At 40.6% G+C, this 26,680-nt stretch overlaps 2 protein-coding genes across 2 annotated transcripts; one reads left to right on the forward strand and one right to left on the reverse strand.

Annotated features, from left to right (window-relative positions):
• Positions 1–289: 289 nt before the first annotated feature.
• uspl1 (ubiquitin specific peptidase like 1) lies at positions 290–18,363 on the reverse strand. Its single transcript, XM_033642341.2, has 9 exons — positions 18,220–18,363; positions 15,347–15,492; positions 14,423–14,545; positions 13,345–14,311; positions 11,370–11,480; positions 9,251–9,380; positions 6,046–6,171; positions 5,169–5,329; positions 290–3,123 (listed from the first exon to the last, which is right to left on the reverse strand). The coding sequence occupies exons 2-9, from the start codon at positions 15,470–15,472 to the stop codon at positions 1,277–1,279; spliced, it is 3,591 nt and encodes a 1,196-aa protein (XP_033498232.2). The 5' UTR covers positions 15,473–15,492; positions 18,220–18,363; the 3' UTR covers positions 290–1,276.
• Positions 18,364–22,083: 3,720 nt separating this feature from the next.
• Positions 22,084–26,176, forward strand: hmgb1a (high mobility group box 1a). The gene is made up of 5 exons (XM_033610677.2): positions 22,084–22,224; positions 24,551–24,711; positions 24,924–25,069; positions 25,163–25,337; positions 25,475–26,176. The coding sequence occupies exons 2-5, from the start codon at positions 24,565–24,567 to the stop codon at positions 25,634–25,636; spliced, it is 630 nt and encodes a 209-aa protein (XP_033466568.1). The 5' UTR covers positions 22,084–22,224; positions 24,551–24,564; the 3' UTR covers positions 25,637–26,176.
• Positions 26,177–26,680: the final 504 nt, after the last annotated feature.

Here is a 26,680-nt window from a genome sequence, read left to right on the forward strand (position 1 = left end):
AGTTGTAATTTTGCAAGGTATTCAAAGCCACTTTAAAAGATTTGCTGGTTTTAATTTTTGTCTTCTACGTTGCATTTTGTTTTCAACTTTCATTTTAACCACAGAAATAACATTTTTTTTTTAAATTTAATTAAGGGTCTGACAGTCAATCATCTGAATTTTTATCCACACTTTTCAACATCTTTCTCCTGTTGTCACAGATGTCAACACATTAGAGCAGTGGTTCCCAACTGGTGGGTCGTAGACCAAATGTGGGTCGCGGCACATTCTGAATGGACTCTGAAACATGTCAAGTTTGTAAAAAAACACTTTATTTTTAAGTACAGTGAATTTCTGGCACAGAGCTTTTATTTTGAAGTGCTGTTTCCTGCTGTAGAGCGTGTGACTAATAAACAGCTACTTATGAAGGCAGCAAACTAGCTCGATGACTTGGCCAAACACCAGCAGGATGCTAAATGTATTATACTGTATGGACCTTGAACTAATCATGAAGGAGATATTTGGCTTGGCCAGTTAGGAACCAATGCATGTTTGATGTCTGATTAAATGTACCCTAAATTATGCTGAATTTTGTTAATATTCCTCATACTTTAAAACATTCACAAGATTACTCATCTTTCACTTACAGTACATTAACAGGCTAATCACTACTTAGACTTCTGTGATCTGTAATATGTGCAAAACCTCGACTCACAAATAACTTGGTCTTTGAACGACTCCAAACACGTGACTTTCGAAAAACAGAAAATATAAATATTTTATTCTCTCACTGAGAAAGCTGAAACAAAACTGCACAAATTTTCTACAATGTGTACAACAGACACTAGAGTCACCTAAAGTATTTATTAAATGACATTTTAAAAAATTAGATTCCATGAGAACGTTAAAGTAGTTTTTCAAAATAACAAAACAGAGCAAACAAACAGTGCTGGCTGTAAACATACAGCACATTTACATACAAAATATACACAACTAAGTGCCAAACTTACACAAAAGAATTTTAGGGTTTCCAAATGTTCCACATAAATAATACTAAACAATCATATAACCTTCATTAATTCATCGAAATTAGTAACAGCTACACAGAGATTCAATAACCATAAACTACATCTTCATGTGGGAAAGGCTGCTCAGGACATGTCTGAGTGACAGATGAGGTGTACAGTCAATTTCATATAATTTCTGTCATGATTCTAACTCATAGAAGTTATGGTTCATGATATTTGTGATTGGAGATCGCAAAAAACAACCCTAACACACCCCCACCCCCGACAGCTCACATGAAAAGTTCAAGTGCAGTGAGTGCCTCTGTCTCCATCTCTGTTGGTCTCTGCGCCACAGCCTGCGAGAGATACTCCTCCAGGAAGTTTTCAGTGTTGTGCACGTTCGTCTGCGACACTGCACCAACTGCACCAACTGCACCAACTGCACTGACTCCACAGTCCAACTGCTCTGCTCCATCTTGCCCGTTGGCAATCATCTCAAGGAAGCCTGTGCTGTCTGGTGAAAGGTTGCTGGCGGTCGTTGCTGGAGAGAGCAGGTCCGAGAGGATGTCATCGCAGACAGAGTTATCATAAGTGCTGGAGGTGACGGAGTTAGGGGAGCCTAGGGCGGTGCTGTCCGGTCGGAGATGGGCTCCCCCCTGATGACCCAACAGTTGATTGAGCTCAGCGAGCTTCTTCTTCTTTGCCCTCAGTTTCTTCATCAGCTTGTACCTGAGGACTTCTGTTTCGCTGAGACCTGGAGGAATCTTTGAGGAGTGGCTGCGGTGTTTCTTTGAAGAGGATATTTCAGGTAGCCACTTCGCTCCAGGCACAGGAAGCGGTGTACCAGGCACCACTGTAGTGTTTGTGAGGGGTTTATGGTGGTTAGAAGGTGAGGGTTGAACCAGCTTTGATCTGCCATTGAGAAGTGAAGTAGATGGGAGCGGACTCGGGGTGTTTGAGCTCTTTGCACCAAATCCGCCGTACATTTCTGCAGCTTTAAGCGGGAGACCTCCGTCCTCCTCTGTCCTGAGTTTTGGTTTAGGGAAGAGTCCTGCAGATGTCTGCTGTCTTCTCAAGAGGTTGGGCGTAGAGCGAGTGGGAGGCGTGGGCTTTACTGTGGTGGCAGAGGTAGGTGTGTCGGTGGTGGCAAGTTTAGCAATCGACTTGTGAAGTGGGTTTAGTGGGTGTTTGCTCAGCAGGAAGGACCAGCTTGAGTTCTGATAGGACGTGAGAGTTTTCTGAGCAGTGGCGACGGGTGAGGTATCTGTGGAGGAGACGGGGGATACTTGCTGTGTAGTTTCAACAGGCAGTGGGTTATCCTCAGCAGCAGTAGCAGCAGCAGCAGCAGCAGTTTCAGTTTCACTACCGACTGCTTTGGAGGGCTCTGAAGATGCAGGTGGTGAAATATGTGCTGCTGCTTTTGGCGCTGCTTTCCTTTTACCCGTTTGTCTGCTGACGGTTTTGCCTCTGCCAGCTCGTCTTCCCTTCCTTTGTCCCCTCGTGCCACCAGGCACAAACGTAGGATCACTGGACGAGCCATCCCCAGAATCTGATAAAGAGGAGGTGGAGGGGAGCTCATCAACAGGGCAGCGAGACATTTCACTCGCTATTACAGCGGAGGAGCTATCCGGTGTAGAGTCAGTCATTTCATTCTCGTTGGGAACACTCAAATCCTCAGTTTGTTCTTTTTCATTTAAAGGCTGCATCTCTGAATCAGGATTTATTTCCACCAGTGTGAGTGTGATGATGTCATCATGGGAAAGGCCCTCGAATGTGTCCAGCAGCGTTGTGGAGCCTATCGATGTGTCAACAGCTGCTCTGACAGTTGTGTCCATGTTGTCTTCAGATGGTGAAAGTGCACAGATGATGTCGGTGTCGTTGTGAGACATGAGTAGAGAATGATCTGAGGTGTGATCCAACAGTTCATCTGCTGTTAAGCCTTCATCACCCAGACTGGGGTTTGTTTCATTTTTGGATGTGGCAGCTTCAGCAAATGTGCTACAGGGAGAACAGGCACGAGGCTCTTTATCTTCCTCCACCTCCCAGAAGATGACGTGTATCTCCTGAGCAGGGACCGGGAGCTTCTGATGGGTCTGACAGTCAGGATGTTTCAAGTCGTCATATTCCAGCCATGATCCTGCAAGGAACAGGTATTACATCACGTTTAGAGAACAAAAAAACAGCACAAAAATACCTCACCATGACAAACAACTCCTTTTACAGGAGCAAAAACAGCAGCAGTACACAGAAAAGAACATACAAATTGCAAAACAAAATGCAGACTAATAATTGAACAGATAAAATGTGGAAAGAATAATTAAAAATTGGTAAAAACCTTAACTGACAAGAAGAAACGATCTGTGAATGACTAAAACAATCCCTAAATGTCTGGAGTCTCCTGCAGTTGAACATTGCATGAACTGACCAGCAGAATGTGCTGTTTGCAAACTACAACAGAGAGGAAGAGACATATCAACATCCAGTGACTCAGCTCTGAGTTCAAGTGTTTATGGTTTCACACCAAGGATAAAGCATCTTACAGATTGATAAAGAGAGGCTAAAAACAAAAACAAACAAGTTCTGATTCAGTTCAGTGATTCATGGAAAAAATACTGTAACAAAGACATCCCCTCAGGATGGTTTAGTAATTAAACATATTCTAAAAATAAAAATGCAATCTTATTGATTTACCTACATTTTGTCATGTCATAATGACGTGGCCGGTGAGTAGGGCTGGGTATCATTTAAAAAAATACAATACTAGTACCAACTATATTAAGTACACTCAGTAGAGTGCAGATCTCCACAGAGCTGATTGTGGCCACTCTACACAATTAATGTAATTTCAGCAGACACGGTGCAGCACATTGCAAAACCTAATAAAAATACACACTTCATCTATTCTTGACGAAAAAAAAAACAGGCATATTGCACAGAGCAGATTGAGTTTTCCATCCTACAGGAAGTGAAGTGTCGATAGAATACGATTATGAGGATAAAATGTATTTTTAATAATTAAAACACAGTCGGAGATCTTTGATCTGTGTCACACAACAACATTTAACTACATAACCTACTTACTTATTAATGGTAGAAGCACAAATATCAAGGAAAAAAGACCAAATCAACAAAATCTGACAAGCCTACAAAATCAATGTACAATGCTTCTGAAACACTCCCGGTGTGGTATGATGCTGCACGGGAAGATAGAACAAATCTTCCTAACAGCTGCGCCTGAAGGAACTGTCCCTCCTGGCTTCCTTACAGTCAAGATGGAAGCGAAGGTAACATAAAGGAGACTATTTCATCTTGTAATGTGCCTAACTTTTCTGGGTCGTAACATATCGAGTATGAAAATAATCTGCAGATGCTCTGGTTCAAAATGAGACCAAACTTTTCGATGAATGACAGTTTTCGAGCAATGCTGAAGGCCAAAATGTGGCCTGCAACAGATGGTAAGGACTGTTGTTTTTAGCTGAGATTATTTCTAGAAAACTTGCAGCCCCTTCTAGCCGGTTAGGAAGAGTGAGGAGTCGGGAATCAATGACGGTATAAAACACTCAAAAAAACAGGTTTATCAACAACTGTGACTCCTGGCAACGACATGAGACGCTTAACCATACAGTCATAAATGTACACGCAAAATATGAGGCTGATTGGTCCGGTAGTTTGCAAGATTAGCTGCCGACAGACAGATACACACACTAGCAGAAGCACACACAGAATCAAACGCATGATCCCCTACAGGCTTATGGTCGTAGAGATAATGACAGTACTGATACCGATAGAGAACTTCATTTGACACCTTTTTTCCTATTTCATTCGATATTCATCATGTGAATTGAAGCACTCAGCTGACCAAAATGCCACAACTCATCTGGTGGCATCTCGCCATGCTGAATCGCCAACTCTATCAAACACACCACGCCTGACTTCTCCACACCAGACTGTATGGGCTGTAGCTGCTGTGGTTGTGGGCCAATCACACGTCACGTTAAACTGAAGAGTGCTTGCAGTGATTGGCTGCAAGCAATACCATATGAAGAGTTGTTTTTCTACATCAGGTTACAAAAAGGATTGAAACCAGGTATCGTTTGACAGAAGAAGTTTTGAAGGTATTGAGCATCAACACCCAGCCCTAGAGGTGAGTGTACATACTGTATATAATAATGGATTACTTACCATCAGGATTACAAATCCAGGTGACAAAGTGCTTGAGTTGTTGGTTGTACTGTATGACAGTGGTGACTGAGTAGCGTTTCCCCTTGAAGGTGAAGGTGTAGGTTCTGACATCGTTGTGTGGAAGCCCCTCTACAAAGTGCAGCTCAAACACCGGAGGCACACTAAACAAAACACAAAGCACAAGTCTGGTTAGACTGATGGAAAAGTTAATGCCTAGGAGGGACTTTATTAAAACAACATGTCGTTCTTACTTCTGCTAACACACAGACATGTTATCATTTTTCTATTATAAGATGGGTACTTTAAATATTTGATTGCAGAGTGCTGAGTTAGAATTACCTGGTTAATTTTATTTGCCCTGAGAATCACTGACAGTAACCTTAGGGTGCTGTAGGGAGACAATTAAAGATAACTAGCTGTAGATGTGGAGGTCCACGTACAACAGAGAGGTTTTTTTGTTATTCTGACAACCTGCACATTTCTGCTGGACCCTGCAATAAATCTTTGTATTTGGAGAATATAATCTGGAGAATATGAGATAGCCATTTAGCTCCTTCATAATAATTAATCATTTGAACAAACATTGTTTGTCAAAAGGACATCCTTTGTTGACACAGTAATCAATTAACCCTCTGTGCTTTTACAACTGCAGGATAATCACTTTCTAACAATGGATATAATTACTTTGCAAAAGCAAATTTGAAATTAAAATCACACCACTGAAATACAATGGTCTTAATTTCCAATTGTGCAGTTTGCTTACACACATACACCAATCAAATTATTAATTCCAAAAGAGCTAGTGATTGTAAAGCCTTTGTTATAATACAACATTTTTAAGACCAAAAGGAAGATACAGTAACAGTTTATTTCTTACTTCTCCAGCATCATAGTCCTCCTCTGATTCTGCTTGCAGCACACATTGCACGGGGCCAAGTGGACTGCATCAAGTGGACTCCAGTCAGGCAAAACTTTTGTGAAGGTGGGGAGAGTGTTCATAACCCTGAAAGCACAGCATGAAATACAATTAGGATTTATACACTTGCACAAAAGAGGAGTGGGTATAACAGGACAATTACATTTTCATTACAATGTGTTTTTCAAATGTCAACACTGAATATTAGTTGTTGTATCTTGTATATACACAATGACCACTAGCTGAGCTTGTACCACCTTTTGATTTACCGTAAAACTTCTGTTAATAGGCGGGGCAATTATTAGCTTAAATCAACTGGCCACTGCTGGGGAGGCAGATGGAAACACTACCAACCAACCAAGTTGTCTTACAGCCCCTCTCTCTGTCTTCTTTCTGTCTCTCTCTTACCTATATACGCTCTTTCTCTCCCCTGGTTCTCAACTAGGCCTATATTAGTCCTTTACTCCATGACTTCACCTGTCTTTAGCACGAGAACTGCCACTTTCATTGAGAAACAAACAAACAAAAAAAGCTAAACTGGCAAGGACACGATTCAATTCAGGACGGGGGGCATTTATGTGAAATTACAGCCCAGCCCAGTTTGACCCCGGCCAAACCTTTGGGTTGGGCAAAGAATCGGAGCTCTGGTGTCGCCAAGAGTTTCTCATAAACAGAAGATTAATGAAGACTAACAATGTACCACTGTAAACAATCCATCAGAGCCATCCACCAGATTACTGCTGAACTGTTTAGTGCCTTAATCATTTAGTCAACAGACAAAAAATAATGCAGTCATTTTGACTGATTCAAGAGAAAATTAATTCACTTTGGGCTCTGTAAAACTGTGATGGGCATTTTCCCACTGTTGTCTGGCAATTTTTTGGACGTAATGAAAAAAGGTAATTGACAGAATAATTAATTTAAAAAACTGTTAGTTGCAGCCCCTACACTTGATTCTCCCAAAATATTTTACCACAACTGAAGGGGTTAAGTTTGCACAGACACAGAATCACAGTTGACTTGTTGCATTAAGTCATGACCATGCACTGGGGTGTATTCCAGGAAGCAGGTTTGGTATAAAAAAATCAGTGCAAATTAACCCTGACATAAGGTTAACTCTGGGTTTTCTGTTCAGAAAGAGGGTCATTCACTGTGGTAAGTGACTCTGTGGACCTAACCTACTCCCTGACAGGTTTTCTACACCAAACCCTGAGTTTCTCTCCGTCTCCTCCCTCTGACAGAGCCAGACCCGCCGTTTTATTTCTTTATTGCTTCAGTGTGTATCAAAGGGCATTATTTAGCAGATGTTTACTGTGTGTCAGAATCAAAATCCTCGTTAGATATTAGTTTGTTACTCAGGATGATCTAAAGTTACTGCTCCTATGCACTGTCAGTCCTTTCTTTGAACAGTGGTTTTCACACACTCTCATTTAAATATTACGCACCATCAAGTCGCCCTCAGCTCAGAGTCAAACCTCTGCATGTCCTTTTTCATAAAACTGCAGACAGCTGTCAGTGGAGCAGCACCAGTAAAGTGTTTAGTGCACACAATGTGTAATCTAGGGTTAAGTTGTTGAAGTCAATATGAAGCTTTAGAAAAGTAGGATCAATGAATAATTATCTATATCACTCATGATGTGATTTGTTGCACCAGTGGAAAATAATTCCTATAAAATTGGAAATTATACGTTAATGTTTCAGAGTTAAAGGGATCATGATGCAGCTGCAGAATACAGTTTTAAATAGGCTGTACATGGTCTGAATGTTTTTTAACAGTATTTCACTGACAATGTTTAAATTTACTACATTTATTGAAGTAGCTAAAATAAAGCTACTGAACACTGTTGAACCAAAATCCAAAACATATGGGAATTTTTTTTTTAATCTATTGGATTTTAACATCAATTATAAGTGTAAATCACCAACCACATTATTAGTGGATCAGATTGTGAGTGTACAGTCATGCCTCTATTTGTTGAGCTATACATTGTTTTTAACCATTTTTCATCCTCAGTTGCTGGCCATGTTTTATTCTCATCAGATTAAAGCTGAAAAAATAATCTAAAATATAATGTAATTTATAGCCTGGTACACAGTCAGAATTCACTGTAATTAATCTTTTATCAGACTTACATTTCATTAGGCCTAATAGATGATAGAGAACAACCCTGAATAAAACTTTATTGTTGGACTTAATTTATTAATTTTGTTAATTTATTATGTTGATCTGTTCTGTACGACATCTATTGCACGTCTGTCCATCATGGAAGAGGGATCCCTCCTCAGTTGCTCTTCCTGAGGTTTCTACCATACCCCCTGTCCCCCTTATCCGCTGTGAGGGTTCAAAGGACAGAGGGATGTTGTATGCTGTAAAGCCCTGTGAGGCAAATTGTGATTTGTGATATTGGGCTTTATAAATAAAACTGCTTGATTGATTGATTGATTGACTTGTTGACACTTTCCCCCACTCTGACTCCGGCTGTTTTTTTTCCTAAAGATAAATCTGCACAGTCCGCATATACATGCATTATTTATGCATCCATTGGATTCAAATGGAGGTTCTGCCTTTATCTACCTGTTGCCATGGTGAATCGTAGTAACAGAGCTTCATTTTTTAAAATTCCAACATACTCAGAGTTGGTTAAACTAATTCTGATCAGCTGGAACTGAAAACTTTCCGTTTTGGCATTCATCAACGTTAGGGTTAGACTCAGGGTCTGGAATAGACCCCTGTTCTGTACTGGTTTCACATAGCTTTCCTGGACACATTTTTTCCCCTTTAAAACGGTCGCTAGTAACCAAAAGTTAATAAACTGAGAGATTTCAGCAAGCACTTAAGTTCAGCCCACTAATGACAATCCCTTGTGGATAAATGAGCCAATGTGTAAAGAGATTAAAGAAAAAAGCCACTTATTACAAGGAATGTATACCAACTTGTCTTCAGTGATTCATTAATCTACATATATTCCCTCTCCAAAACAAACCAGAGGCAGAGTGGGCCCTAATCCAACTGCTATGGTGAGCGATGAATCAAATCCCAGCATGATTACTTTCAACAAAATTACTTTCTCCATGCTTTCAATCTCTGAAGCAAGTTTAAAAAAGACAAAACGCTCCAGTCAATCAAGTAAAATCTATTATATTTATCATGTATTTCATCATCTACCTTTCTTTCGTGGTGGTTTTGCATCCGCTGCAGTTGAACTCCCATGAAAAGGTTGACTGGAAGAGAGGCTCCACCCAAGAGTCCATCTTTAGCAGAAGCGGCATGGCAAATACAGGAGTTTCCATCTGACCTGAAAAGTACAAACATGCAGCAGTTAGAGCCATTGTTATGGGCGGCAGTGCTAACAGAAGCTGCGGTTCACTCTCCACTTCCAGGTGATTTCATAGAACTTCCTCTGTGGGTGAGATATGGGCTAAATGTTGGTGACCACATGTGGCCGCATGCCTGAAAATGTATAGTGTCTCTCTTCTGCCTGTATCTAAACTATGTATGCATCACTGCCCCCACTATCTCACCCCAACCCTTTGTATTTTCAGAATGCAAAGAGTGACAGCCAGTAAGCAAGTTTTCCCGCTTTAATATAAAGCCGAGCAAAATCCAAGATTTGCGTGTCTGAACTTGTCACTTTGTGTTATCGGGTGATAATGGTCGCTTTGAAATCGCAAGATTAACTTTTGCCTTGGATTCTAAACAGGGCCCCGCGCCAAATATCTGAAGCACAATACATAGAGGTGGGAAAAACTAAAACACTGATGGTAATTAAGCAATTTAGCCGTTTGAAAATCTAACATGGGGCGTTTGACGCTGTGCCAAAGCTACGTGATTACATTTAGCAGAATCAACTTGCCAAAACAAGACGGACTCCTTTATATACTTCTTTTTGTCACTGCAATCTGTTTGGCAAAAAAGTGGCATTAGGCAATGTGACATCTAATATTCATGAACAGAAGGCTTGAGGGGCCCTGGGAGCACTGTGTTGCTGAGTTTGAAAAACATTCGCTCAGACATCTCTCCCTTGCTCTCAGTCGCTTGGCATAATTTGCATATAGTTGATCTAGCACTGGTTTCTTATCAGTGCTGGTGGCTCCAGAAACACAGTCCAAAGAAAAACTTTATTTCTTTAGATTTATTAACTTTTTGTTGTGTCTATAAATGTCTATAAACTTTTCCACAGCTGTGTGGGACAGTCTGGTCTTACCTCTTCCACCTCTGAAAGTGAAACTACAGCTTCATGAAACGGAGTCCAAAAATTACCCTAAGCCAACCTCCGATCTAATTTCAATATTAACCTCTTTGCAGTTTCACCAGTGTGTACTCATGTGGGGAGAACAGGTGACTGAGAAATTACTAATCTGCCACTTTGTGCAAGAGAAGAACAATGCAGCAGTGCTCAACAACTTAAATTTCTTCTCTTGCCATTCTCACTACAAGTAATAAAAATTTATTTTTATTATGATGAGTGCACACTGTGAATAAATCTCAGGTATGACACATAGCCTTTCAGAATACATTTCTTAATTGATTTCTGGGTGGTAGTATCATCAGCTACAACAAACACACAGATTTGGTCACACCACTGTCACTGGCCTGAATTGGTAAGAACACTGAAACCACACAGGGTCACATGATGACTGTGAAAACCTGTACTAACAGTTTAAAAGACCAGCATCTAGGCATCATGGAGACAGACACTAAGAATGTCCAAAATCATCACTTTTTCACACTGAACTCATTTCAGCTTGGCTGATGCAGGGTTTCCCATATATTGATTTATTTATGGCGGCCTGCCACAATATTAACATTCACCGCCACATATTGACTCTTTTTTTTTTTGCTATCTAAAATGGGTAAAATCTTATTTCATTATAGAGCTACAAGCTGCACATTGATACGCTCAGCCCCTCCTTGCCCCGCTCTTTCGATTTCTATTCATCAGACCACAAATGAGAACAGAATTAACTAGTGTAGCCAGTGGTCCCACTGCACCATTTCCCGCCACTAGGAGACTACTTTGCAGGAAGGAGAGAGGGTGGCAGTGCTGGTGACTGACTCTCAGTTAGCGGCTGTAGCAACTCTAATTCATTAATCTGTTTAAGGACAGCAACAGAAAGTTTGCTGATCAGGGAATCCTGGGGGCCACACCCCTGGAGCTGGGGTTTACACTGGCTGAATTTGAGCTGTTTTAGCCAACTGAAGGTCCGCCTTACCCCAAGTGACCAACAATACTAAAATGCAGTTCTTTGGGAAACATTGGTGTGTCCTCAGTGACTGAGCTTACCCAGTTGGCAATGCAGCTTGGGCTGAAGTAGTTTGAAGGTTGACATCCTGAGGTTCTGTAGATCTGCATTGGCTTTTTGGAGCACATGATTTGGCACCCTCACAACACCATCTGGACACAAACAACACACATAAAGGCATTTCAATATATTATTAAAACCTATTAACAAGTAAATTAACCTTTATCGTGAACGGGATTTGCATATTTTCATTGATGGCAGCAAAATATTCTGAAATAACTTTCATTTTATGCAAACATGTCAGGGTCTGCCACCCAAATCACACACAAAAACATTTTGTCACTGAACCCTCGTGGTATGTAGCAATGCAGACTGTTTCAGTTTAATGCGCCCAGATTTTGATGTCTCCACCTCTGCCACCATCCAAATAAACAGCAGTCTGAGTGGGCGGAAGTTCGCTGCAGAGATCAGCCTCTCATTGGGCGGAATGAGCCACCCGCTTAAGTCCCGCCCTACCACCTCCGGTTGTGTAGCAGTTTTCAACCGTTTTCAACACGTCCTTTACTAACTTTTGTGGTGTTTGATCTTGTGGGGATGTAGCCATTTTTCTGCCATGGTACGCGTCCTGTAGGCGATATTTTTGTAGGCGTGTTACACCAAAACCTGTTTCCCCCCGGCAATATTTTTGCAAGCGCACCGTTGCTGTGGCACCGCCCAGAACGATTGTGATTGGTTGAAAGAAGTACAAGCAGCCGGGGCGTTTTTTCTCCAATCTCACAGTGAGAGTCGGCCCAGCCAGACCTTTCTTTTCTTGAGGAAAGTCTGGTGAGCGAGACTAAATAAACAGAGACATGTCAAACTGCTGTAATATTTCATGTTCAATGTTTTGTTTCAGCAAAAACAACCCCACCGACTGAGGACGCAGAAGGAAACTCAGAGACGGATATATTATAACCTGGAAAACTCAAACCAAAACAATCTGCAAGACTACTTGCCACTGGCAGGGCTAAAAATACCAAGTGCATATGCATGGTAGTGCACGTAAAATCTGAACCGTGCACTCATTTCTCAGCTCAACATGCACCAGTGCACGTAACTTGGTCCAGAAAATGTGTTGTGACTACAAGACTGCCAATTCTCATGCATTGATAGTGAGATTCTTGCAGTTCTCATGGCACACATCTATTTTCTCACACAATGGAATTTTTTTTTAGAACCAATAAGGTTGCGGCACAAAGAGAGGACATTGACAGCGCACAGAAGACAAGACGGAGCAGCACAGCGCAACAGCAGCACTGTAAATAACTGTTGTCAAGCCAGTTGCAACCACCGCGCCACAGTGAAGTTAGTTTTAAATTGGATTTTCGACACACATTCACTCCGGACCCAGCAGCGTCTTCTTATCAGTTTCACCCGATGCTGACAGTAGGAGGACACTTTGCCCACTTCCCAGCCCTCCGTTTAACTGCCAGGGGCCGACTTAGGGATCATCAGTGTATTACAGTACAAGATAGGGATTCAACGACAGGGCCGATCTATTTAATTCAGTTGTTTTATACTGGAATTTTAGTTACGTGTTTGACCAATTTGTTTCTGTATTTACAAGATTTGCACTTAAACTGTAATTCCTGTTAATGTTTAATATCAAAATGTATCACTACACAGGACTCACAGGAGACACCTCTCCATGTGGGATTCTAGTGCTTCTTCTTTTCTACATGTTGTTGGTGCATTAAAGAAAGTATGCAGGTAAAACATTTTGGTACAAGTTATTTCAAAAGTAACATGCACCAGTCTGTGACATATGTACCCATGAAAGTATTTCGAGCCCTGACTAGAGTTACTGAAAAGGGAAATTATAGGTGACTCAGCTGTTTAAGTGACATCAGTGGTTTAGGATTAGTGTATTTTTACAACCGGACCATTAAAGGTTAGTTGTAGATGAAATACCACAATATAAAAGTAGTGTGATTACAATACACTCACAGGCAAACTGTTGATTATCTGCTGACTTACCTTTGCCAGTCTGCTGATGGACCTGGATGGCAGCACAAACGTCCTCATATCCTCTCAGCAGGTGCCAGACAGATGGCCGCTGAGGCTCATCTTTAGGTTTACACTTTCTCAAGCTCTTACAGTTCACCAGAGCAACAAGCAGTGAGTCCAGCCAACACAGGTTGTCGCTGTTCCTCCAGAAAAGCTGACTCGGAACAGACACGAGCTTCTCTGACTCTGTTATCGTGGTAGAGGACAAATCCTCAGTTTCTGACTTAATGACTCCCGTGTCCTTAGACGCAGTGATGTCTGCAGTCAGTGATTTGTGTTCCGGCCTTGCTGTCTGCTGATTGCGCTGAGGTGATGGAGTATTAACTGCAGTTGAATAAATGTCCTCATTTGTGGGAAAGGAATGATTGGGGTCCAAACTGCAGCATCTGTTCAGCACCTCGGGATGACTTTTCAGATTCCTGAAGTCATCCTCTACCTTTAATGTACCAGGAGCACCCTGGAGAGGAGAGAGCACAGGTTCATCCCCATCTGCAGTCAGCAAGGCTTCTGGTGAGCACTGCAGGGGCCCAAGTGGTGTCAAGCATGTAGGAGGAGCAAAACCATTTGTACAAGAGGCATTCTCTAACTCCTTGTCCAGAACATCATCCTCATCTTGTAGTGACTCCTGTCCTGTTGCCTCTGCGTATCCATTTACCTTTTCATCATCTGCCTTGAGTGCTGCAAGTTGACCATTGCTGACGTTTACAGCGCCATGCTCTGCTTGGCCGATTAATGTGTCCGTATTACTTTGTGAACCAAGACCGTCAAGTTCACATGACTGCAGGCGTTTGTGTGCGGGGCGTTTGAGTACCGGTGTAATCAAGTCTTCCTCTTCCAGTGCCAAGGCATGTTTTCTTTTCTTCCCAACAGTGGGCTCCACAGGATCCAAGCTAGCCAAAATATCCTCCAAGGACCGGCTGACCAGAGGGAAAAGGCACTGTGTGGGAATGGATACAGAAAGGTTAACATGGCAGCTAGCAGAAAAGGCATAAACCATGGTTGTTCAGCCGAATATGTGTGCGTGTGTGACAGCAGCACTGGGACTTACCTGTGGGTTTGTGCAGAGGGTGATGGACTCCTGGAGGTTGATGCGGTAAGAGCGCAAAGCATAGGTCAAACCCTTTGAAGTACACCAGGGACAATACTCCAGGGAAGCAGCTCTTTCCTGAACCTTTAAAAAAAAAAAACATTAAGATCATTAACTTGGCATTAATAAAGAGCACAGACCTCTACGAAAAAAAGGACGGGTTGTTTCACTATTTCATGTTTAACCCCCAGTTATCAAACAATTCTAAAGAACATGCAAAGATGGACAAAACGTCATGTACATTACATTTTTGCCTGCATATATTTTCATCAGATAAATTAGATTTTTTCCTACCAACTTCACTGCAAAGTTTCAGCATCTCTTTCATTTCTCACCAATATCCACAGCATTCAACATTCATTATCATATTCTTCCAATCACATTTTAACACTCATCTGTAAACATGCATTAGAGTAATAAATGAAAATTGGGAGGGGTTTGCTTGATTTATCTTGCAGAAGTGGAGCATACAAGTAAGAGTACGCAGTGCTAATCAATAACAGTGTGAATGACAGTTAAGTGTGGCTGAACTGTACATGTAAAGTAAAATTTTATCAATATAATTAGGTGTAAAGTACATATAAAAGTATAGTAAACCATTTATTCACTTCAAATAGATACACTGTTTTAAGAAAATCTTATTCTATGTAGTACACAGTTTCTCATATAACATGTATAATATACATACGAAATCTTTAATTCCACACATCAGCCCATGATTCAAACCAAACCAAAACTTTCGCCTTTTACTTTAAAAGATTTCCATTTGTGTTTTGTTTTCTTTTGTTAAATTTGGATTGGTACTGCCCAGTCACAGTATTTTTCAATTTCAATTCAGCTTTGCGCAAGTGACAACAGTTAGAGGAGAACAAGAGCTCTACTGACTTTTCCCAAATACCCCACCAGTGGCGAGGCCAAAGCACCCAAACCAGTGTCTTCACCAGTCATTGGCAAACCGCTGCTGCTCTTCTGTTCCATAGCTGTCCGGTACCATTCAAAAAATATTACCATGTCGCTGCAACGTGGTTCACCTGAGGAGAACAATACAGCACCACATAGGACATGTTACTCGATGCCTACAAGTTATTGAACTACATGGAAATGCACGCCATTTTAGAATAGGACTATATGATTATACATACCATCAGATAATAGGAATTTATCAACCAAGATTTTAGTATGTTGTTTACACAGTGATAACTTTCACTGTCTTACCTCTAGCTATATTGAAGGCAACGCTACACATCGATGAGCAAAAAAAATGTATGGCAATACTGGATTTATAGGATTTAGCATCCATGTAATAAAGTACCTTAATCTGTCAGGTATTCATTTCAGCAAATTGGTATAAGTTTATTTGGAAAATAGCTTGTTATTTGAATTTTGTCATAAACAACCCTGATTTCACAAAGTTGGGATGCTGAGGTAAACAGGCGAGGTAAATAAAAACAGAATGTGATGATTTGCAAATCTTTTTCCACCTGTTTTCAATGGAATTCAGTACGAAGACAAGATATTTAACGTTCAAACTGTGCTCACAAAACACACGGAATATTCCTTAGGTAAACAGATTGATTGGTAACAGTAATAGTATCATTACTGGATATGAAAGGGGCATCCTTAAAAAGCTCATTCACAAGCAAGGATGGCATGAGGCTCACCACTTTGTGAAAAACTGTGTGGACAAACACTCCAACAGTTTAATAATAACATTTTACAATACACATTTGCAAAGAATTTAGGGATTATTCATCTGTAAGCCATAATATCATCAAAAGACTCAAAAGAATCTTGAGAAATCTCTGCATGCAAGGAGCAGGACCAAAAACCAACACTGAATGCCTGTGACCTTTGACCACAAAAGCAGCACTGCTGTAAAAACCAATTTGATTGTATAAAGAACATTTCTACATGAGCTTGGGAACACTTCAGAGAACCATTGTCAGTAAACACAGTTGGTTGCTGCATCTTTAAATTTAAGTCTCTACCATGCAAAGTGAAAGCCATATATCAACAACATCCAGAAATGCCACAGACTTCTCTGAGCCTGAGCTCATCTGAGATGGAGAGACACAAAGTGGAAAAGTGTGCTGTGTTTTGACGCGTACACAATTCAAATTGTTTCTGCAAACAATGGACAACGTGCTTACAAGGCTAAAGAGGAAAAGGACCATCCAGACTGCTACCAGCACAAAGTTCAAAAGCCAGTAACTGTGATGGTGAAGGTTGTGTTGGGGTGCCATGGATGTGTGCCCATGGCATTGGTAAACTGCACATCACTAAAGGTACTATGAACGCTATAAAGTACAGACAGGTTTTGCAGCATAGTGCCATCCAGACAACGCCTATTCAGGGATGTCCCTGCTTAATTCCAGCAAGACAATGCCAAGTCACATTCAGCACATGTTTTAACAGTGTGGCTTATACAGAGAAAGTGTGCCGGTCCTAGACAATCCTGCCTGCAGCCCAGATCTTCTCCCAGTGAAAATGTGTGGCGCATTATGAAGCGCAAAACACAGCTACAGAGACTCCAGACAGCTGAGCAAATGAGGTCATACATCAAGTAAGAATGGGAAAGAATTTTACCTTCAAAGCTTCAAGAATTAGTGCCTGCAGTTTCCAAATGCTTATTGGGTGTTGTAAAAAGAAAAGGTGATGTAACACAGTGATAAACATGTCCATGGCCCAACTGTTTTGGAACATGTTGCATGCATCAGATTCAGAAATATGTATATTTACAAAAAACAATACAGTTTATCTGTCTGAACATTAAATATCTGGTCTTTGGACTTAATTTATGTTGAGAGTTTACAAAATGTTGCATTTTGCTTTAATTTACAGTGTCCCAACTTCTTATGGAATTGGGATTGTAATACTAGTAATAATATGAAGTGCTGTATATTGTGGTTCAATATTTTATTAATACTATTCACCCCCACTTCACATTTGTCTATACGTTTTGTATAAATATATATATAAGTTTAGGAGTTTAGAATTATTTGTGTTCTATTACAAGAACTTTTTCTTTTTTGCTAAGGTATTAGAAGAAATAAACTAGGACCCAAGATGTTTCCCTGTCCTTAACATTTGCCTTTATGCTAGTTCTTCTGTGTCCATAAAAGTAGCCTAAAGGCAGGTGTTAGTTGACACACGTGGGACAACCAGGACAGCCACCAATGATGGAGAGAAGGAGTCACTGAATTTAACTATTAAAACAGCACCAAAAAGTGCAAAAAGACAATACCATGCGTTAAAATCAGCCAAAAGAATTCACTGAGAGACACTGGATGGTTAGAGCAAAGTCTAATACAGTGTGAAGAGGCATCTCCAATGTCAAATACATCGGATAACTTAACTACTAAATTATTTTTTTAATTTATGAGACACATAACATCTCCAATGTCAAATACATCGGATAACTTAAACTGCTACTAAATTATTTTTTTAATTTATGAGACACATAACATCTCCAATGTCAAATACATCGGATAACTTAAACTACTACTAAATTATTTTTTTAATTTATGAGACACATAACGCCTATTCCCATTAGCTAGCTAACACAATAAGACAATTATGATTTGTTTTCAAACTAGTAAACCCGTTGTTGAGATAAACTCTATGAAAAAGCCTGCATGTACTAACTGATTTCTGCACCTGGCGGCTAGCATGCTAACATTTTAGCCTAACGCCGGGTATTAATTTCAGTCGCTACACAGTCTCATTTTCTGTTTTCGTAAATAAAAACGTATACGTACCGACATTAAATTTAAATTAGATTTTAAATTATGATCCTGGCTGTCGAAATCCATCCAACAAAGCTGTATTTGTTACTCCTTGTCTGCAGAGTGGGTCCATGTGAATCCATTCGCCGTTTCGTGTTACCAACGTTCTTCTTCCGCTCGCCGGCGCTCGTGCAGCGGCCTTTGTCTTCCCCCCTCTGACGGACAAAGGTTCCGCTGGCCCCCGCTCGGTAGGTGTGTGAACTGCAGTGACTGTGCACTGTTGTTCACGTTGGCACTGTCTGTAGGCACTGCCCATGAAATGGAGAGTAATCAGTGCGAGAACATAAACTTGGACGTGATAAAATATACGCTGCATTTAATCACGATATTAATTATCATTAACGTTATTGTTTAATTGTGACAGGCTTCAGTAATAATTATTATTTAATGTCTTCAAAGGCATCATTTTAGGAGGGAAATAAAAAATTGAACGCCATGTTTTCAGGAGTGAATTATAAACTGCTTGAAAGTAGTCTAGTACTGTAACAAGTTCATTTGCTAATCCAATTTTTATTCTTTCCAACTTTATGATTAATATTAATCAATGTATTATTATTATTATTATTATTATTATTAAATAAAGGTTAGATAAATACTTAAAATTATTAGTAGTAGTATTGGTAGTAGCATTGTTATCAGATGATCCTTTATTTACCCCTCATTAATACGAAATTGCCCGCCACAGGTTACAAGGCCCCATGAATGAATAAATAAATAAATAAATAAATAAATGAAATGATGTGGGGAGTATTAGTAACAGTGGTACCAGTGGTAATTGGAGCACCAGGGAATATATACATACATATACATATATATATATATATATATATATATATATACACACACACACACTTCCAAAACTGTTAATTGACTGTCAAAACTGAAACTGATAATCTCATGTTATTTTCAGATATTTTCAGATACATCTTACTTGGAGCAGTAGTCACCTGAGATACCTCTATTCTGATATATAAGCCTGAATAAATTCCTCCTTCATCTGCTCTGTAGTTTACTCTTCTGGTGTTGTAAAGGCTGATTTATTGTTTTATTTGAGAAGGGTGGAGTTGGTTAGATGGGGGTGGGATGGGGGTTACATATGTCCCCCACTCTGGTTCTACACTACAGCCCAATTCTCACACCTCCTGCTCTTGAACCCCCCAATCCACACACACATTCACAGAAGTGCACACACACGTCTCCCTCCACCCAATCCCGCCTCTTGCATGTGGCCTCCTCCCTTAAGCCCCTCCTGTATCTGCTGCTCTCCTGTCCTCTATTTTCCTCTTGATGACAAAATGAATTTGCATATCTTTCCCAGGGAGCGCTCATTAGAATGCATAAACCGGCCGCCTCCTAGCCTCATGAGCAGGCTATAGCTTTCTGCCATGGCATCTCCTGATGCAAAATGAGACACAGACAGGCAGCATCACAGGCAGACATGTGGCCTGAGTCTGGGTTGTGATTGGCATTTGGAATCAGTTCACCCTTCCCATTCTTAATTCAAGGATAAGAATAAACTCTGTGTCAGCCATTTTTCTTTGTTTCTAAATGATCTGCTAAGCAGTAGCATATTTATTAGGGACCCATTTCCTTATTAAATGTGTAGAGAAACAATCAATCATTCATTAAGCACATATGATTATCTTCAGTGGAGATATCGCTGTATTTTGCAAATCATATGAACAGGGACATCTCTTTCTTTTAGCACCCCACCCCCCACCACCACATTTAAACACACAGAGCCTTTAAAGTCAGATAACTGCATTACCTCCACTTTGGGCAAAAATGAGCAAGTCATCTTGATAAAGGCCTCTTTTACTGTCTGAAATCACTGTCCTGAAATGACACATTCAGACTATCCTGCTAAATGGACATCCATTCTTCCGCTGTTTATGTGACACTTTTACCCATGGTGGTGCTAAGGCTCAGGTCACAAGGTCAAAAACAGCAGTATTCTACCTGCTGGAAACGTGAATCTATGAACAGAAAAATTATATGCATGATTCATATGTAAAATGTAGGTTATAATATAACCCTAAGTAATGTTTAGTTAATGCACACAGCAAGTGTGGTGTCTGCTTATGTCATGGGTCAGGAGATACCACAACAGCACAGTTAATGGGAGACAGATACACATATGAAATATTTTCTCATCTTTATCTGATGGTGGCGCTACAGCAAGGTCACAGGTTCATCACAGGATAGCATGCATGTGCTCAGCAATATATAGATGTGTGTGTGTGTAATATTAAAAGATCTGTTGTTGATCTCTGATCAGACAAACAAGCAGATACACAGTCACATGATGTCTTGGCATCTACTGACAGAGCTAATGGGCTGTATTTTTCATCAGCACCACAACAAAATGTGGTTTAGAAAGTTTGTATCAGATATGAGGGGTGAAAAAAAGTGTAAAACCCTTATTGCATGTAATGTAGTTTATATTCTGTTATAAGAAGTATGAAATTATTAAAAAAGTTGGACATTGATGGTATAAAGAAAGACTTTAGTCCCTACACAGTGCAATTGCAATTTCATTAAAAATAAAAATCTGTATGAACTGCTGTAAAAGCCCTGACTTTTAAATATATTATGATTGGCAGCAGTAGTTTGCATTAAAATGAATGGGTTTTTAATCAGTCTTTTTACAATGCATGTATATTGCAATTTAGGGCCTTAACTATTTCATTGCACAGAACAAAAAATGTTTCTGGGGCTGGTTGTGAAAAGCCCAATGCTGTGAGGCTACTATTCAGTCCTGTTATATATAAATGGGACCTGTAATTAGCAAGTTTGAATGTATTACTGCAAACAACAGATCTGAAAGCAGTGTTTAAAATAAATAAATAAATTTAAAAAATCATGTCAACATATATTATTGCCAAATCCCTTCCTTCCAACTATAAATTGCTTGTCCCACTACCTTTGGCTTGAATTGCACAGTAGCTCTTTGATCTCCATGAGTCTGTGTTTTAATTAGGGATGAGGACACTATCATCTTTCAATCAGCTATCAAAATGAGGCCAAAATCATATTGTGCTGAAAAAAATAAAAACACTCCGTTGTGAGACCTAGAATGCATATTTAGTGCATTTATTATGATCTGATGCCTGCATGATACATTTCTATATGAGCCTAATAGGGACTACAGGCTCATAAGCAAACATAGCAAAAGCACTAAATGAGTGCCTGCTGAAATTAAGTGTATACTTGCCGGAAATACTAAGAAAACACTGTGTGGTGTAGTCAGAGGAGTGACGTTTTCTTAATAAGAGTCTAAAATGAAAATAAAGGCTTATACAGTTGTTAATAGGCAGACAATTAAATGGATTGTTATTGTGTTTTCATTCCAACTCACAGCCAAATCCTTTAAAATTTCACATTCATAGCGTAACTGTACCGTATGGGATGAGCAACCACGTCTTCTGTCGTTTGCACGTGAAAACGCGATGTTCACCTTATGCATTTTCAAAGTCACAATTTGCAAATAAGCTCACGTGTATTGAGGTGAATGCACAATGGGGCTGGTTGATGAAGAGGTGCACAGCCCGTCCAACTCAACCGCACAGCGTTTTACAGCCGCCCCGTTCACTGACTACAAGCGCTGCACGTTGTCTCATTCATTTAACTTGCCTACTGTACACTACACTGAGCTCAACGTAGTGAATTCAATACTATGGCAAACACACTACACTACTACCAGCTCCAGCATGCTGGGACAGAAATATTTTTGTATCCACGCGCCTCAGAAAACTTCAGTGACGTTTCACAAAAGGCAGCCAATGGGACCTCGTCTTCTATTAGGACAATGAAAAGCTCCCGGTCAATCAGAGGAGCGCCAGACTGGGCGCTGGCCAATGGCGTGAGAGCCCCTCCGAGAGTAATGTTAGAGAGCTGAAGACTGAAGACACTGCGTATCGCCTGTGTTCCCTCACACACAGCCATTGCAGAGCATTGAGATCCAGCGATAGTCTCTAGGTAAGTATCACACACGAAAATTTTAAGTGTTCGTAACGACGAGAATGACGATAACATTTATTAATATCTCACGTATGTGTCCGCCATGATCAAATAAGAAGCCTTTCGCCGCTTGTAAATAATTTTATCGCCGTGAAACGTCAAGAAAACAACAAAAAAATAGCCGGCGCTGAGCAGGTAACGGTAACGGACATTTACCCTGCCTGGGAGTGTGGACCAGACGCTCCATAAAAAGGCAGAAATTAATATTAACCTTGAGTGAATTCGACGAAAACTGTCGATTTCGTCAAAAAGGAATAATTCCGAATATTACTGTCGTGTCATTTCCACAAAATGGAGTCAAACCCAACGGTAGATATCGCGTAAAAATTCAGGAATGTCTAGCGGACAACACGGTTAGCGACAATGGTAGAAGACTCACCGTTTGCTAGCCATTGCAGTGCATTGCGAAGCTGAACGCCTGTCATGTGAAGGCTGGAGAGCGTGCGGGTTTCTGATACAAACACAAAAATTTGTAAAAACCTAAGAAAAAGAGAGACCGAATCAGAATATATGTAGGCATATGTTTGTTTGTCACAATTCACCCGAGAAGACGGTGAAAAAATTACCTCACGATCTGCGCTTTACTGTAATGGCTGACTGTATTCGCATAGGAGGCAAGGCAGCGAGGCAAATGGAAAGCTAGTGACAGAGGCGCAGTTCAGTTCAACTTTTTCTAACCGTGTTTTCTCGCGAAACAAACCCGTAACTATTAAATGTAACGACGGCAAAAGAAAGTTCAACCCTTCGTGTTTCAAACGACGCCATTGCGGGATTTTTCCGATGCTTTTAAATGGTTTTAATCGGGGGTTGAAATGAAGTGGTCGCCGCGGTCGCTCTGCCCTCTATTGCATGCAGTGCAATGGCTGTGCGTTGACACAAAGAGAAGGAGCCATATTCTCCATGTTAGTGGATGAAGACGAGCGGCCATTAGGAGCTCATAGAAACCAAGGCAGTAGCACAGCCCGCTCATAGACACAGTGCAGACCCAATGTATTACTATACAAACCGGCTAGTGCAATAGGAATCAATCGGGGAAATATTTTGTCAAGATCGCCGGCTTTCCAGACATATTTGTCGTGTTGCAAAGCGAACTGAAGGGCGGGAGGAGACATTTGAGGGGGACTTTCTTTCATGAAGAAGGCATTCTCACAAAATGGAAGAAGAAATATTGCCGTCGTTGTTGACCTCCTTTTCCTCAACGAAAGCCTATGCGCCATTACTACTTCGGTCGACACCGCTTTACTGGGAGTTACAGTAGCATTTAATAGGAAAATGTAAAGGAAAAATGAACAGTTTTAAACGTTTTCGCAAATGTTTCGCGATTATTTCCAGAGTAAGCCTGGATGAAGACAGATGAGAGAAGATTGTCAAATCACACTGAATCGCAGTTTTGAGTGTTTTTTCCAATAAATACGCCTTTATGTGTAATTTGTGTCTTTTTGTGTCAAAGTTATTTGTTTGATGAAAACATGAACATGAATGAAACGGGGAGTTTCCAGAAGGCCTATTCTTGTTGCAGATGGGGTTTGAGGGTATTTTTTTTTTTTTTGTGCAAAAACACGAGTCATTTTGTCTGAGAGCCAGGTCCTCCGTTATAGTCCCACAGAGGGCTAAGGTTTATGTTATGCAGTCGCACTTGGGGAACTTTTGCCGTTTCATGTCAAAGTGCATCGCTGCACGGAAAACATATTTATACACGTTTATGTGGTTTCTATTATTGAATACGTAGCGAAGTGCGATGCCAGTTTTAAAGCACCAGAATGGGAGTTGACCACGGACCACTGAGTTTTATGTAAAGGCCACAGCACAGATTACATCAATAAATAAAGTCATTTTCGTCGCATTAGCTTCGTCTGCACCGGACGGCTTTATTTCAGAGGACTGGTCTTACGGGACCTAACTTAGTGCCGTTTGACAGCAGGGAGGGCGGGACACTTAGGTGGTGCCATCAATGCCAGTGGTGGATGGAGAGAAATGAAATACGTGCCCATTGTATGGCGAGAGGAACGTGTGAGGCGGTTTAATCTTACCCGCTATATGATTAATATTAATAATTATGATTTTTAATAGATAATTCATTAGAAATTTTTTTTTTTTTTTAGAAATCCACTTACTGAATTTGTTTTTTAAAATTTCTTATTTTATGTTTATACAAAGCTTTTAGCATATAGAATCTAAGCAATTGTCCACTTATTCCTCTTTTCAAAGTCACACCTAACAATAAAATTCATACACTTCTGAATACCTGTGCAGCTGTAAACTTAATCTCAACATTTGTTTTTAGATACTGCCGCCAAGATGGTGAAAGAGCCAGGAAAGCCGAGGGGCAAGATGTCCTCCTATGCATATTTTGTCCAGACCTGCCGGGAGGAGCATAAGAAGAAGCACCCTGAAGCTTCGGTTAACTTTGCCGAGTTCTCCAAGAAGTGCTCTGAGCGATGGAAGGTAAGCTGGGTGGATGGATTTCATTCTCGAGAACTGACCATATGTCACTTTACATTGGATAATTCAGGTGCAGGATGTTGTTGGATAGTTTTACAGAGATGCTCACATTGTGCACTAAGTAAGACATTGCAGCACCCTCCCAGACCCTAAGGAGTCTGAGGCAAAGGGAATACTCAGACAGTACAATAAACAAGTCACCTTTCTGTTTTCAGACAATGTCTTCCAAGGAGAAGGGAAAATTTGAGGACCTGGCCAGGCAGGACAAGGCTCGCTATGAGAGGGAGATGATGAACTTTGTCCCAACCAGGGGAGGCAAGAAGAAGAAGTACAAGGACCCCAATGCCCCCAAGAGACCCCCGTAAGTACTGCAGGTCAACACTTGATCTTACAGCCTCTTGAAATGGAAAAACACAATATGAATCTCTCTTTATTTCCCCTTCTTGTCTTCCAGATCTGCCTTCTTCATCTTTTGCTCAGAGTATCGCCCTAAGGTGAAAGGCGAGACCCCTGGTCTGTCTATTGGAGATGTTGCCAGGAGGCTGGGTGAGATGTGGAACGGCACTGCTTCAGAGGACAAGCAGCCCTTTGAGAAGAAGGCAGCAAAACTGAAGGAGAAGTATGAAAAGGTAAAGAGATGGTGATGTATTGCATTGAGGCGACAAGATGATTCACGTTGTGTGGTTCGTCCTTGTGAGCTTAAATTACAAACCAAAGTTCGGGCTCCTGCATTAGTTAAGTGTTTATTTTTACTCTTTTATTGCAGGAGGTCGCAGCATATCGTGCTAAGAGCAAAACTGGTGGCGGTGGCGGTGCAGCAGCAGCAGGAAAAGCCCCGGCCAAGGCAGAGAAGAAGGACGATGATGACGATGATGATGAGGAGGACGAGGAGGAAGAGGAGGACGACTACGACGATGATGACGAGTAGTCAGCGAGCGGCATATGTAGTGGTCATTTTCTTGTTTATAAAGCATTTAACCCCCTTGTACACACTTCACTTACCGAAAGAAAATACGTTAGTATGCAAGGGGTAGGAAAAAAAACAACAAAAAAGGCTGTGTATATCAGTTGTTTTTATGCTGTACAGTTTTTTTCTCCTTTTTGTATAGTTGACACTACACAAGTATCGTGTCTGTATCTTTCTGCCAGTCTTATTTTTTCAGTGATAGTTCCTAGACCACTATCCTGCCTGGTACAGTGTAAAGGGGTGGGCTTACAGTATTTACCCTAGCTAGTGGTGCACAGCACATAAAAATGTTCTGAGTTAGATCTGAGTGTTTCTTCTTTTTTTTTTTCTTCTTCCTGTGTGTTTTTATTTTAAATGACATGTTATCAAAATTGACGTATCACAGTTGTTTTACTGATCTTTATGTACCACTGTAATAGCAAGAATAAGAGAAAAAAATGCCTTGTTTATTGTTGAGATTTAAATTGCTTCTGATGTCAATAAACATTTTTTTTTAATAAATCAGTTGTGTGTGTGTGTGTGTGTGTGGCACGGGGCACTCAAAAGGTGTCGCTAATTTTCTTGCAGGTTTCCTCTTCGAAGATTAAATGGGTCTTTTGGTGAGAGCAGACTTAATTTACGTGAACATTAATGCACAATTCCTCTGAGTAAAAACTGCATAATGTGCACAGTCTGGAAGAGTATTCGTAGGATAAACAGCAGCGTGTCAAAACAAACCTGCTCTTCCACTGCCAAAATCAATGCTAACAAAATGTAGTAGATGATTAAATGTACACCAGTTTATATGACAATATTGTGGACGGTAAAGGTTTATGAGAGTCTCTGTGTGCTAACTTGGATTGCTGTAAAGTAAAATTGACATGACGTGATGATGCTGGCAGACAATTGAACAGAGTGGGGGAAAAACAAGCGACTCAGGCCTTGATAAGCTGTGCCTATGAAGTATGACTCATTACCAAAACTGTTTATGCATCATATGTGTTTTAGCCTACTGTGGTTGTATGC

Source organism: Epinephelus lanceolatus, chromosome 11, assembly GCF_041903045.1.
Source record: "Epinephelus lanceolatus isolate andai-2023 chromosome 11, ASM4190304v1, whole genome shotgun sequence".
Classification (NCBI taxonomy): Eukaryota; Metazoa; Chordata; class Actinopteri; order Perciformes; family Serranidae; genus Epinephelus; species Epinephelus lanceolatus.

What these genes read in the sequence shown, in the direction of transcription:
- uspl1 (XM_033642341.2), bottom strand. Translation starts at nt 15,472, where the DNA reads ATGGTAATATTTTTTGAATGGTACCGGACAGCTATGGAACAGAAGAGC. An exon ending in CAAGCTGCATTGCCAACTGG is followed by an intron (nt 9,381 to 11,369) that starts GTAAGCTCAGTC and finishes TGTACTTTTCAG; the next exon opens with GTCAGATGGAAACTCCTGTA. An exon ending in CTGGATTTGTAATCCTGATG is followed by an intron (nt 3,124 to 5,168) that starts GTAAGTAATCCA and finishes TGTTCCTTGCAG; the next exon opens with GATCATGGCTGGAATATGAC.
- hmgb1a (XM_033610677.2), top strand. Translation starts at nt 24,565, where the DNA reads ATGGTGAAAGAGCCAGGAAAGCCGAGGGGCAAGATGTCCTCCTATGCA. An exon ending in AGTGCTCTGAGCGATGGAAG is followed by an intron (nt 24,712 to 24,923) that starts GTAAGCTGGGTG and finishes TTCTGTTTTCAG; the next exon opens with ACAATGTCTTCCAAGGAGAA. An exon ending in TGAAGGAGAAGTATGAAAAG is followed by an intron (nt 25,338 to 25,474) that starts GTAAAGAGATGG and finishes CTTTTATTGCAG; the next exon opens with GAGGTCGCAGCATATCGTGC.